At 43.5% G+C, this 14,235-nt stretch overlaps 1 protein-coding gene across 4 annotated transcripts in view; it reads right to left on the reverse strand.

Annotated features, from left to right (window-relative positions):
* Positions 1-14,235, reverse strand: part of PTPRE (protein tyrosine phosphatase receptor type E) — a 268,702-nt gene that overhangs the window by 31,637 nt on the left and 222,830 nt on the right. For all 4 annotated transcript variants that reach the window (XM_073354053.1, XM_073354051.1, XM_073354052.1 and 1 more), the window contains 2 exons: positions 7,005-7,098; positions 5,427-5,503 (listed from right to left, as the gene is read on the reverse strand). In XM_073354053.1, the coding sequence (XP_073210154.1) occupies positions 5,427-5,503; positions 7,005-7,098 (171 nt within the window). The remainder of the gene's footprint in view (positions 1-5,426; positions 5,504-7,004; positions 7,099-14,235) is intronic.

Here is a 14,235-nt window from a genome sequence, read left to right on the forward strand (position 1 = left end):
TAAGACAACGAGGTCTAGCCCTTTCCTCAGTCAAGGACCATTTAGCAGCTATCTTGGCCTTCCATCCCATGATCGACAATCATTCTGTCTTTTCACACAACACAGTTGTCCGGTTTCTCAAAGGTCTAGAAATGGTGTACCTCCAGGTAAGGGATTCCACCCCTACATGGGACCTAAACCTTGTCCTGTCAAAACTCACCGGACCCTTGTTTGAACCTCTGGAAACATGCTTGCTGTTACGCCTCTCCTGAAAACTAGCCTCCCTGGTGGCCGTCACTTTAGCCAGTTAAGTTTCGAAGACCCAAGCCCTCACTTTGAAACGCCCATATATGATCTTTTTCAAGGAGAAGGTCCAGTTGCAACCACACTTATCGTTCCTTCCAAAAGCTGTCTCGTAATTCAATTGCAGTCAAGCAAGTTTTCTGCCAGTGTTCTACTCTAAGCCACATGCGAATAGAGAGGGACAATGCCTCCACTCGTTGAACATTCGGTGTGCCTTGGCTTTCTACATACAAAGAACCAAACCATTCTGCAGATCCACTAAGCTATTCATAGCAGTAGCGGAAAGAATGAAAGATCTCCCCATTTCTGCACAGAGAATCTTGTAGTAGATTATTTCATGTATCAGAGCATGTTATGATCTCACGAACATCTCACCCCGGCTAACCTAACAGCTCACTCTATGAGGTCTCAAGTGTTTTCTGCTTCTTTTTTGGCACAAGTTTCAGTTCAGGACATCTGCAGTGCAGCAACTTGGTCATCGGTTCACACATTCACAACACACTATGCCATTACACAATAGGCCAGAGATGATACTGGCTTTGGCTGGGCTGTGTTACAGTCAGCCAGTCAATTTACAAACCTACCGCTAGTGCAACTGCTTGTGAGTCACATACATTGTAATGGACATATACAAGCATCAAAGAAGAAAAAATGGCTACTAACCTTTCTGTAATAGTTGTTCTTCGAGATATCCATTCCAAACCCACCCTCTCTTAGAGGTGATTGGCAAGAAGAAACTGAGTGGGGTTGGCAGGGCCCTTTATACTGACGCTATGAGCATGCGACACTAGGGGGCGCTAGAGCCAACCCAACGGATACCACTAGGGGAAAAAATTCTGGCAACTGTGCTCGGGGCGTGCACACATCTACATTGGAATGGACATGTGCAATATATCTCAAAGAATAGTTACAGAAAGGCTAGTAACCATTTCTTCTTGGGGATGGCACTGAAATGGTACAGTTGTCCATTTCCATAATGCCCTGGACAAAGGCCAAATGCTCATGGTGATTTATTTATATCTGTAAACTGTCTTCAGCAGTGCTGATATGACTGCAAGCCACAGTAGAAGTAAATAGAATTGCTTTAGAGAGGTTCCACTACCTCCTTTCAGAGCATTCCCAGAATTTGATGTTGAGTGGCTGCTCCTTCTTCCCTGGGGTTCTCAGTTATAGAGTCCTGCTGAGCTCACTGTGTCACCTCTTTTGTCTATTTGAAGCACTGAGATAACTGTGTGGCAATACGGCTATAGTACCATCAATATTCCAACAACCATCAATTCCATGGCCAACATTTTAAACTGTGGGTACCTAAAGTTAGGCACTGAAGTCTAAGTACAGGCAACTAATTAAAAGTTGTCTGGACTTGTAAAGGTGCTGTGTATCTGCAGTTCACAATGAAGTGAGAAAGGGGGAAGCATTCTGAGGATCTGTCAAAGCCTACGTGACCGATTCTATGTGACTTACACTGATGAAAGTCAGGAGGGGCTATCCTTTGTCAATGGAGTTAAGCCAGTGTAAAAACAATGTAGGAGAAGAATCAGGTCCTATAACTGCTCCTTTCTCTGAGGTTATCTGTCCACCTATTCCCAAGGTGATTCACAATCTTGGGGGAGGGAAGGGTGTCTTGCTCCTAAACACACAGTGCATCCATGGTGAGAAATGCTGATGTACATCTGTGAGTGAGCAAAGGATTGTGCTCTTTCTTCTCAGATGCTAGCTTTATTTTGATCATCCACATCTTTGTAACCTCTAGGCTGGATTATTACAACACACTCTACCTATGTGGAACTAACTTTGAAGACCACTTGGATGTTTCTGTTAGTGAAGAACAAAGTTCTCTGCCCTCTGACTGGGGCTAAATGATGAGAGCAATTACACCTGTCCTCTGCTCTCTGTACTATCTGCCAATCCACTTCTGAGTGAAATTCAAGGTTTTGGCTACCAAACACAAAGGCCCGAATGGCCCAAGTTACTCAGGAGACTAACTCTCTCCTTGACCCACCCACAATGCCTGTGTTAGTTGTGAACACTTAAACTATCAGTCCCAAGAGTGAAGTTTACAGGAACTGCGGACAAGGTATTTTAGTAAAAGGCCCTTGCCTCTAGAATTTGCTCCCATCAGAAATACATCTAAGCCTCAAACTAGCCAATATGCATAGATTAAGCTCAGAAGAGACTGTTATGTTCATTTAGTATGATCTCTGCTTAACACAAGCTATAGAATTTCATCCACTGATTCCTGCATCAAGCCCATAAATTCTAGTTGAGCTAGAAAATGTCATTTAGAAGAACAGCCAACATTTTAGCCAATACACTTTTTTTTTTAAGGCTGTCTACTAACTCTGTACCACTGAATGAATCAGGCTCAAGGGTGCAGAGTTCAGCTGGTAGAAAAATCAATACAAGGCCTTCCATGTTTGTGCATAAAGCAAGCAAGTGCAGCACTAGAACTATATGGAACTTGCTGAGGATGCAATATGGTGAGGGTTTGGGGGGAATGTGCTACTCCTATGGCACTCCAAGTAGCTATTAAAGATATGGGGTAAGCCTTTCAAAAGCCCCTACATGATTTAAGAGTCTAAGCCCCATTTTCAAAAGTGACTTAGATGCTTAAAAGCCTCTCACTGAAGGTGAATGGGAATTAGGCTCCTAACTGTCTAAGTCTCTTTTGAAAATGGGATGTAGGTGCTTTTGAAAACTTTAAGCCCTCTCCCAGGCAAAAACTCAGAGAGCTGCCTGCCCACCCTGAGCTGACTCGAGCCAGGGTACAGACTGCCAGGCTGAGATGAGATCAGGAAGAGATGCACTTTTCCTTCCATACACCAGCAAGAGTGACTCCTTCTCTCAGCATGTAGCCTGCTGGCAAGATATCTGTATCTTTCTAAAGCACAGGTTTATGGCGGGGGAGGGGGCATGTAAAACTTTCCAGATGGCATGGTGAACCACGCCAAATTTGAGTGAGGGGTGTTGAGATTTGGCACTTGGGTTCACACCATCACTCAAATTTGGTCCGGCTGCCCTCCATCATTTTTCACGGTGTTGCAACACCAAACTAACATGTGGGTTACTGTTTGTGGACCTCCCAGAAGAAGTGAATCTTTAGGAGGGGTTCTGCACACTTACAAGGTGAATATCCTTTTTACTACTGTAAAGGGTGTGGGCTGAGGAGGTGAAGGGCTTCAACTAAAAATGTTAAAGGGGGGGAGATGATTCAAGAAAGGTTGCGAACCCTTGTTCTAAAGCATGTGCATGTGTTTTTACATTTTAATAATGTCTATTTGCTACCAATTCAAGTCAGGTGCTATAGGTGCCATAAGAGTTTGCTATGAGTGCTCCTAATTGTAATGTGACAAATGGTACCACAAATAATTCGATCACAAAATCACACACTACATAGTAAATACAACCAGACATAATCTACAGGCCTCTCTATATGTATTCATTATGCACGAATGCACGAGCACACACACAAAACTACATTAAAAGAACACTATTAAGACTGTGGAGTCAAAGGCTCAGAAGTTAGGAAAAAAACAGAATTAACACTGCCTGTGCAATCTTAATTCAGCTCCATTGTGCATACTTGTTATGAAACAGTATTTAATGACATGATCACATACTATTTTTTCCACAGGCTCTGCCTCGCTCAGTGAATCTGGTGGTCACCTAATGAGCAGCTATTTAACCTCATTGTCTAACAAGTAGCTTCATCCCTTATTCACTGTGTACTATTCAAACCCTGGACTGAAGACAGAAATTATTAATTTCCCCATGAGCTTTGCACAGGTAACTTTAATTCTGGCATTTCCTAACTTTTGAGTGCTTGACTTTGCAACATTAATAACGTTCTTCTAATGTAGGTTTTTCTGGTGTGTGTGTGTAATTTCCTAAATCTTAGGGGGAAAAAACCATCTGCGAACAGAGGAATGGTGAGGTTCCTTCCAGACTCTGGGGGACAGTGTGCTCTTGCTGTCACAGACTCTTCTGCCCATTCTCTCTAGGTTTGAGCCCTTCTACTCCGTTCCCTCCAACCTGCTCCTGTTGCAATCCTGTCTCTTCCCTACCCTGGCTCCTCATCCCAGTCCCATTCTCCTCACCTAATTAGTCTTAATTTCCAGTCCTCAGACTGCTCATCCCTGTCCCAGTCTCCTTGTCCAGCAAGTCTCAGTTTCCCTCACCAGCTCCTTGTCTGATCTCCCTCCCATCCTCCAGCTCCTGGCTTTGAGTCTTCCCTTTTCTCTCCATCCACATTCCCTGTATCCACGGGCTCCTGATCCAAATTCAGTGTCACCCACATCCCCACCACAAGCTCCTTGTCCCAGTTTCTTTGCCCAGCCAGTACCAGTTCTCCCCCTATTCCTCAACAGATCTGTCTTCCCCTCCTCCACTGGTTCCCAGTCCCAGTCTCCTTGCCAAGTGAGCCCCAGTCTCCTTGTCCAATCTCAGCCCCTATCCCCTTTCCCTCCTCAGTTCCCAGTCCCAGACCCAGTCAGTCATAGTCTATCCCTTTGTTTCCCAGTCCCAGTCTCCCAGCCAGTGCCAGTTTTCCCTCCTCTGCTAGCCTTCAATCTCAGTCTCTCTCCCCTCCCGGCTTCTTGTCCCAATCTATCTCCCACAGACAGGTTCAGCTCTTTCCCTTGCTGCATTCATATCAGGCAACTTGCTTCTCCATGCTGCCTCAGCCAAGCTGGGGCGACATCAACAGCACAGGAGAGACTGGCTCCTTGCTCTCAATTCCAGTTCTGCTTTTGTGACTGACAAAACAAATTGAGTCTGAGGTCTGCTTTTTTAATTTTTTCAATTGCATTTAGCTTAGATAATAAAATATAAATAAGTTTCATTTCTGTTGCTAGTCTGTATCTCAGTTTGGCTCTTAGGCTCTACAGTATTGTTGTATTTGGGTTCAGAGCATAAGAGAACGTTTAAATTACAAAAAAACTGTGTTCTCTGAAACTGAAAACACCAAAGGAAAAAACAACTACCCCTATTTGCTCTTACAAGTCATCCCCTGAACACACATACCTTTTGTTTTTTGACAAAACATAAATGTTGTTCCGAAACAAAGTTGATGAGTCCCTTTAAAAACACTTCTATACCATAATAGTCAAATGTAAACAAATTAAGTACATAAAATATGTACTTACATCTATGAAGGAGGCATTGATGTAGTCTGTATATTCTTGACCTCTTTTCATTGAAAGAATCACTCTATTAAAGTCATCTAAAAAACAAAATCTCCACATTATTAGTTTTCTTTTGCTGATGATAGATTAATTGCTTCCTTGTACTTTCACAGATATAACAACAAAATTCCCTGTCTGAAAGAAAAAAAGTGGCAGGAGGCTCAATCCTGTGAGTCAATGGCGCTAGTCACATGAGTAAGACTGTGCGGAATCAGGTCCCACATTTAAATGACTGAGGAATGAATTGAAAAGCGCAGTGAGTATTCAGTAACATAATTTTTGTTTGCCAAACAGTACAGCATAATCCCAAGCAAAGTCTGAGAATTATATTTTCACATACAGATATTACAATTTTCATATACAAAATACATGAGTCTTGTTGATGTACAGTGTCTAAGAAGTTACACAGCTAAATTATTTCAGTCAGTCCTGAATGATGTATGAACTTCACATATTCTAAACTGAAACTAGAACAGCAAAAAGCACAACTAACTGCAGGCAGACATACTAAATCTATAGACTATATCTCACTTCATAAGGCTGATCAAGAGAAGGAAAGGGCCCCGCTCAGAAACAAAAGCCCCAACGAGAGGTGGAAGGGGCATTCCCCCCTCCCAGCACATGGGGATTGAGGATGGGGTGCTCCTACCCTGGGGGGTAAAGGGAAGGGAAACCTATCTGGGAACCCCTTTCCTTAAGTGAGTAGCTGGGGCAACTAGCATTAAGGATTAGGGAGGCACACCAAGAATTAATTGAATTTATGCATGCTGTTGCAGTAGAAGCTGTTTCAGCTGCAATGCAAGGGTTAAAGGGTGCTACAGGACAAGCAGAGCCAGACCAGGGGGATGAGCGACCTCTAGGACCCAGCAGGCAGAGCATGAGAATGGCAAGACACACAATCATTGATGGTGAGTGATGAGTTGGAGGGGTGAGTTGGAACTACATCAAAGGGTGGCTGAGGGGAAGGAGAATTCAAGATAGAAAAGGTAATAGGTATGGCTGGAGAGCACGGTGCTGCACACGGGGAGAGCCTTCCAGCGAGGGTGAGGAAGGGGGAGGATGGTGGCCTTGGGAACAGTGATTTTAACCACCTCTCTGTCAATGCTGCAGTTGGGGATCTTAGAGGGGAAGGTGACATGACATGGGGGGAAATGGCCTACTACTCTGGATACAAGCCGATATAACAGGGTTGGATGGGTTTGTGCTTTACAGTGAAAGGAGTTTAATCTTCTTTTTCTTCTGAATAGGAATTTGTTTCTTTAATGTTTTATATATTTGCACACATCTATAGTAAAACCTTAGAAACAATAACTCTATACATGGTAAATTTCACAGTCTTTTCTAAGAGTTAAATTCACAAATTAGTTTGTTCAAATTTCAGCCCTAGCAGGAGCACTGACTAGTGAGCTCACCACAACACTGTTGCCTTCTTCTGTTAATGGTGTTTACTCATTAAGGAAATTATGACAGCAGTGAAACCATCTGTCATATTTATAACTAAGCATGTATAAAAGATACGTAAAAGATAACGTGTCTTACATGGAATGATCTGGATGACTCTGGCTTTCTTCATATTCGCTGGCAGATTGCCAGTTCTCATGTTTTCTTTCATTATTCGAACATTTGTTAATTTCTACAGTGAACAAAACAACAGTTAGGATATGATGTATTGCTGGATTAAACTGAAATATAAACTAATGTGACTTGCTGATAGTCATCAAGTGTTCCTCATTATCTCTGCTCCCAAGGACTCCTACCTGCCTTTGTTAAGGATCAATCCAAAATGAGACTGATTTTATCTTAACATAAAATGATTCATTGTCCTATCTTTAAAATTTAAGTTCTAATATAAATTATATATAACTAAACTTTATTGAGTTAATTAGTATTTCAGGTTATGAATGAAGTTCAATAGGAAACCAATAGAGTTTAAGCTCAAAATTTTCTATAGTAATGGCTAATTTTGTGTACCTCTGTTTTTGGATGGTGAGTTTGAGGCACTTTGGCCTTGATTTTCAGAAGCACTGACCTCTCCAAGCTCCAACTGAGTTCAACTGCAGTTAGAGATGATCGTGCTTCTGAAAAATCAGGCCCAAGGTGCCTCAAATCTGGCACCCCAAAATTGAGGCACACAAAATCACTGGCCACTTTTGAAAATTCGATTGCATGTTTTCTGTTGATTATATAATAAATCTCACTTTTATTTCTGCAGCTGTTCTAACCATTAATTAGCCATCTATGAAAATACTGGACTAGAATATTGAATATAATTGTTTAATTGTAGATACACTAACCATAGTTCAGTAGTTTTGCATAAGTGGTAGTTTCAAAATGCTAAGCACTGAAGTAAAAGTCCCATCTTTGCATATAAGTGAGAATAATTATTTCCTGACAGGTCTGAAGCCATTGTTATAGTTGTGATGGCAGCCAGGTACTTTATTTAGCAATCAAGATGTTATTGTCAATAACCAAACAGACCATGATAAGTTTTGCCTCACACAGCTTGGTACTTATGTGCTTTTGTGTTCAAAGTTTATCTTAAGTATTTTACAAACATAACTCCCTTTATGGTCCAAACCCAAACTGAATGTTAACCCTTCTTTTGTTACCAATGTAATCCTTCCCTCTATTTACATATTAAAACTCTCATTCTTTAGTCCTCGCACTCAAAAAAAAAGACATTCTGAGAACTTCACAAGTAAGTGGAAAATACCTTTGATAGGTCTCTTGGAAGAAATAAGTTTTAAGGAGGAATTTGAAAAAGAGGGTTAAGCACAACAGGAATTCAAGCCACAGAGTTTAATCACAAACTGTTTTAAATTAATTTAAAGAGATTAGTTTTGAATTTTAAAAGTGAAAGAAGAATTTCAAACACCTCACTGTAGTTATTTGCCAGCCTGTTTTCGAAGCACGTCCCAATCCCAGTGAAGTTCTAGTTTTAACAGCAAGCTAACAAAAAGCACTCAGTGCATCCCAGATTTCATTCTTCAGCCCTTCAGAGACCCTGTCTGCACTATGGCAACCATCGCATGAGGGAACCAGTTGCAACCTGATAGTCTCCCAAGACGGTTAAACCACAATTCTATCTTGCAGAACAGATGGAGCCAAAAGGTGCTTTAACCAAGCTCCTGAAGCATGATAGAGGCATATGCTTTATATGGTCTTTAGCATGCTTTTGTCCCAGCCCATAAGGCAAAACTGAACCATGTTCTGTGCACATATAGAAAGCAGATGACCCTTGCCATACAGATTGAAGAGTAGGAAACAGCCAGAGGAATACTGATGTGCAGCAGGACGCTTAGTGTGCTCACAGGCTTTTCTTATCTCATAGATATTCCATAGCAATGCAAAGCTTTTCCTTGCATTGCGCCTGCCACGCCAGCTATCCTGCATCTCTTTCTTTTTTAAGTAATTGTCAATGTAATGAAAAGACCAAATGCCTGAATAAAGAAATCCTATATATGGGTCCAATTTCAGCCTCCATGTCATTTTCATTCTTTAATCTTGTACACAAAATAAAAATATGCAGTGCACAAACACTTGCACATACATCATAGAAGAGTTATTCTACACAGTTTTCCCCAAAGCCCTTTAAGTGTGACTGTACTCTAAAAGTGACTTTGTAAAAACTGTATGGTGACGTTCTCCCATTATGGTCTCTCAATGACTTCCAGATCAAATCTGCTCAGTTCGTAAGTAAAACAATATTTGTTTTTTCTTCCCTGACAGCTCTGCAAATTCAACATTATATCTGAAAGTCTAGCTGGGTTCTTCTTGTCATGTGCAACATGACCAGTAACAAAGGTTCTGCAATCAGGACTGAGTTAACAATTCTGTAAATGAGTAAGATGGTAGAATGTAATCCAGCTTACTCTCCCAGTGAAACATTGGTCTTGCAGCACTAACAGGAAGAAAGAGTGAAAAAAAATCTTATTTTAATCAGTAAAATAAGAGGAAGTTACTCACCTTGTGCAGTAATGAGGGTTCTTTGAGATGTGTCCCTTTATGGGTGCTCTGCTGTAGGTGCACTTGTGTCCCTGAACTGTTGATCAGAGAACTTTGGTAGCTGTGTCCATTTGGCCCTCATATGCGCTATCCTCCTCATGCTCTTCCACGAGGCTAACAAGCATTGCATTGGCGAACCCCCCTCAGTTCCTTCTGTAATGCAGAGTCCCTGACAAGAACTCCAAAGTAGAGGGGAGGAAGGTGGGTTGTGGAGCACCCATAGGGACACCCATCTGGGAGAACAATTGTTGCTGTATAAGGTGAGTAACTTCCTCTCTTTTCTTTGAGTAGTGTCCCTATGGGTGCTTCACCGTAGGTGAATCCTGAGCAGCACTCCCCTTGGAGGGCTAGAGTTTGAGAGTCACTTCTGTTACAGATGATAATACTGCAATGCCAAAGCTGCCATCGGAAGCAGAGTCGCCTGAAACGTCGTAGTGTTCTCTGAAGATAAGTACACTCAACTCAGGTGGTGACTCTGCATTAGGGACATATGAAATAGGGACATTCTTGAGGAAGGCAACCGAGGTGGAAATCGACCTCATGGAGTGTGTATGGATTTCAGACGGAAGAGTGACTATGCAGATCACATAGCAATTTCAAAACCCTTTTTGAGAGTCTCTCTGGAGATATTGCTGTACCTTTTGATCTGTCTGCAATGGAAAGGAAGAGTTTAGGAGATTTCCTAAAGGTCTTTGTCCTGTCCAGGACAAAGGTCAGAGCCCTACTAATGTCTAACATGTGTAGGATAGGTTTCAGAGTAACAGCCGTGTTAGTCTGTATTCGCAAAAAGAAAAGGAGGACTTGTGGCACCTTAGAGACTAACCAATTTATTAGAGCATAAGCTTCGTGAGCTCTAATAAATTGGTTAGTCTCTAAGGTGCCACAAGTCCTCCTTTTCTTTTTATGTGTAGGATAGCCTCCCTGTTATCCTGATGAGGCTTAGGGTAAAAAGTCAGGAGGTGAATCAGTTGATTCATGTGAAAAACCAGAGCCACCTTGGGGATGACCTACAGGTGCAGTCTGAGAGTAACCAGGTCCCGAAAGAATACTGTATAACGGGGTGTGCCATTAGTGCCACTGTCTCCACTGTCCTCCTCGCTGAGATGATGGCAACATTCATTCACAGGTGTGAGAGCAAAAATGTGGCCATAGGTTCAAAAGGCGGCCTAGTCAGGCCCCTCACCACTAAATTTAAGTCCCATGTTGGGATGGGATGTGTGGGTTGGGAAAAAAGGTTTATTATGCCCTTGAGGGTATATGTTTGTAGTTGGGTATAAAAATACTGAGTATCCCCCTATTTGTTGATGGAAGGTCACTATGGCCCCCACTGTCTGAATATGTCGTATAATACTGCTGGGTTTATCTCCCCTTCATGGTCATGTGGGAACTTGCGGCTGACGCTGTCCGCTGTCGTGTTCTGTGCTCCTGGAAGGCAGGCTGCTGATATTGTAACATTGTGGGAAATGCACCAATTCCACAGTTTTAGCACTTCCACACAGAGGGAGGGTGATCTGGCACCTCCCCTGATGATTTATGTAGTGCATGTACGCTGTGTTGTCTGTCATGACTCTTGCGTATGTATCTCTGATCAGTGGAAGGAAGTGAGTGTAAGCATTCCTGACTGCCCTGCTGAGGTACACGTTCTATGGCTCCTAAGCAGAGGAGGTGATCTATTTCTTGTTGTAGCCGACTCTCATGAGAAGGGTCCCTGAAGAGGGACGGAAAAGGGTGTTGGGAGGTAAGAGGAGGGAGGTGAAGTGGATGGAAAACCCATTGTGGATGATTTCCAGAACCCATATATTGGATTTTATCCATTCTCAATTGTTGAACGGAGCAAGGTGGCACCCAAATGGATACAATGGGTTAGATATCTGCAGCTGTTCTTGAGGGGAGTGGTCTCTTGGTGCCCCGACCAAGACATCCAAACACAGATGTTTTGAGGTGGATGGTTGTGAGGAGGAAGACTGAGGGCCCATCTGATTGCACTTCAGAAACCTGGATTTTTTCCTTTTTGTCTCACAGAAGCACTGAGTTGGAAAGCGTGCTGTGCAGGATTTATGTTGAGGTTGAGGAATAGATTTTCTCTTTTGTCCAGGTGTATGAATTCTTAATGACCCCAGAGTTGTCTGAAATCTTTATGAGTATGGCCAGATGCGTCCATCTTCTCAGCAAACAACTCCATGACCTCGAATTGGAGGTCCTCTACTGTTGCTTTCACTTCCTTAGGGAAGCCGGACAAGGGCAAGCATGACGCTCGCCGTATAACGACAGCTATGAAGATGGATCAGGCTGCTATGTGGCTGCATCAAGCACTGACTGCAGTGCTGTCTCAGCAACCAGTTGTCCTTTGGTAACAATGGCATGAAACTGTTCCCGTTGAGACTCCGGGAGCTGATCAATAAATGTTTTCAGCTTGGAGTAATTGACGTAATCTTATTTTCCTGTCAGGGCCTCATAATTTGCAATTATGTGGATGAACAGGCCTTTCTCTCAGTTTCCAAAACCTGTCATAGAGGGTCGACTTTGCCTGGTGTAGATGACCTCGGGAGTTCACTGTGTCCACAACAACTGAATTACAGAGGGGATCGGGAAAAAAAAATTCCATACCCTTAGCTGTTTACAGGTAGGCATGACCAATGCCAGAGTTTGCCATACAAGTTTGGCTGGATCCAGAAGGGCCTGGTTGATGGGGAGAGCTATTCTGGAGGGAGAGGAGGAGTGTAAGATGTCCAGGAGTTTATGGTGGGTGTCTTTTAGCTCCTTGAGAGATACCTGCAAAGTGTCTGCCACCCAGTTAGCCAGACCCTGAAACAGCCGGAAGTTGCCCTCTCCACCATCTCTGGCAGACATCACTGCCTCATCTGGAGGGGAGGCAGAGATGTTGGTCTGTAACGTGACCTCCTCAAATCCAATCTCTTGTTCCTACATGATCTCTTTGGGAGGTTCAGAGGCTCTGGATACCATGGCTGAGGGAGAGTGCTTCAAAGGCTCATGGTGGGCCATGCTGGATGTTTGGGAAGCATGGAGTCTGTTCGCCACCCTAGGATCCCAGCAGGACCACTGGGGTGGCAGAAAGGGTCCCGATGGTTGGGCCCAGGGTTGGCCATACCATGGTGGTTGAGGAATAGACCAAGGATACAACTGAAGGAGCCCGGGTTGGTAATTGGCACTATAAGGATCATTGGAGGAGTGATGGGAGATGATCTTCTCCTGTTCATTATCCGATTCTTTACTAGAAAATAGAAGTATTTGACCCGGTATCAGTGGAGATTCCTGTGTTCGAGGTATACTCTGTTCCAGGGCCTTGATACTGAGCTGGGGAGACTCTGGTATTTCAGATACCGGAAGGTTTGAGTATCTGAACTCTTGCGGTGCTGTCACACTCATTAATGACAGCAGTTGTCATTGCTGGGTCGATGGCACTGAAAGGATCAGTGATCTGGGCCATACCAGGCACTCTGAGGCTGGATGGCATGCCATTGACAATGCCAAGGCGAATGCCCATACTGGCAGTGTCTTCCCGGAGGCAATGCAGTCCCTGACCTTACCTTTCCCTGTCAATACTATTGCTTTGGTACTGTGCCCATCAGGTCTTTAGGCACATCAATAGTACCTGCCACACTGTATCCTCATGAGCTATGGGTACCGTGTCTGTATGGCTTTGGTGCCATTGGTACCAATGATACCAAAACTGCCGGAAATCTTTTTCAGCTAATCTGGGGCTCACTCTGGGGACTCATGGTGCTCTGTTTTGAAGCCTTACATAAGGGGTCCACAGTTGTCTCCTCAACTCACAGTCCTGAGATATCGAGGGCTATGAGGAAGATTCATTCCTCCTGGGTGACTCCTGGGGATGGCTGGAGGATGATCTGGGGATGGCTGGAGAGCTACCTCCATGAGGAGGAGTTTAGTCCCAATTCTCGGTCCTTCAAAGATCTGGACTTTACTTGCTGGCAAATTAAATTGCAGGGGAAATGTGGCTTTCCCCGAGGCAACAGATGCAGCAGGAATGTCTGTCTGCTACTGGGATGGCCTCTTTGCACAAGAGGCACCTCTTAAAACCTGGTATACTAGGCATATCCCATGCAATTCCCAGACAAGGAGAAACGTTTTCTTTTCTTTTCTTTTCTTTTCTTTTTTTTGTTTAGGGAAAGAAAAAGAACTAGAAGAACTCTAAGACTAAGAAAAGGAGTACTTGTGGCACCTTAGAGACTAATAAATGTATTTGAGCATAAGCTTTCGTGAGCTACAGCTCACTTCATCCGATGAAGTGAGCTGTAGCTCACGAAAGCTTATGCTCAAATAAATTTGTCTCTAAGGTGCCACAAGTACTCCTTTTCTTTTTGCGAATACAGACTAACATGGCTGCTACTCTGAAATTTAAGACTAAGGGTATGTCTACACTACCTGCTGGATCGGCAGGCAGTGATTGATCCAGCAGGGGTCGATTTATCGTGTCTAGATGCGATAAATCGACCCCCCGAGCACTCTCCCATTGACTCCTGTACTCCACCACCGCAAGAGGCGCAGGCAGAGTCAACGGGGGAGCGGCAGCCGTTGACTCACTGTTGCCGCGGTGAGTAGGTCTAAGTACGTCGACTTCAGCTACGTTATTCACGTAGTTGCGTAACTTAGCTCGATACCCCCCCATAGTGTAGGCCAGGGCTAAGAAAATTTGAATTCTAATAGAGTTAATGATCTGACGAATGGACTGCTAACAGCTCCGTCTCTAGTCTGGGATGTTTGAGAAAGAACTAAGGGGGGT

The sequence above is a fragment of the Lepidochelys kempii genome, chromosome 7 (assembly GCF_965140285.1).
Source record: "Lepidochelys kempii isolate rLepKem1 chromosome 7, rLepKem1.hap1, whole genome shotgun sequence".
In the NCBI taxonomy this organism is placed as follows: Eukaryota; Metazoa; Chordata; order Testudines; family Cheloniidae; genus Lepidochelys; species Lepidochelys kempii.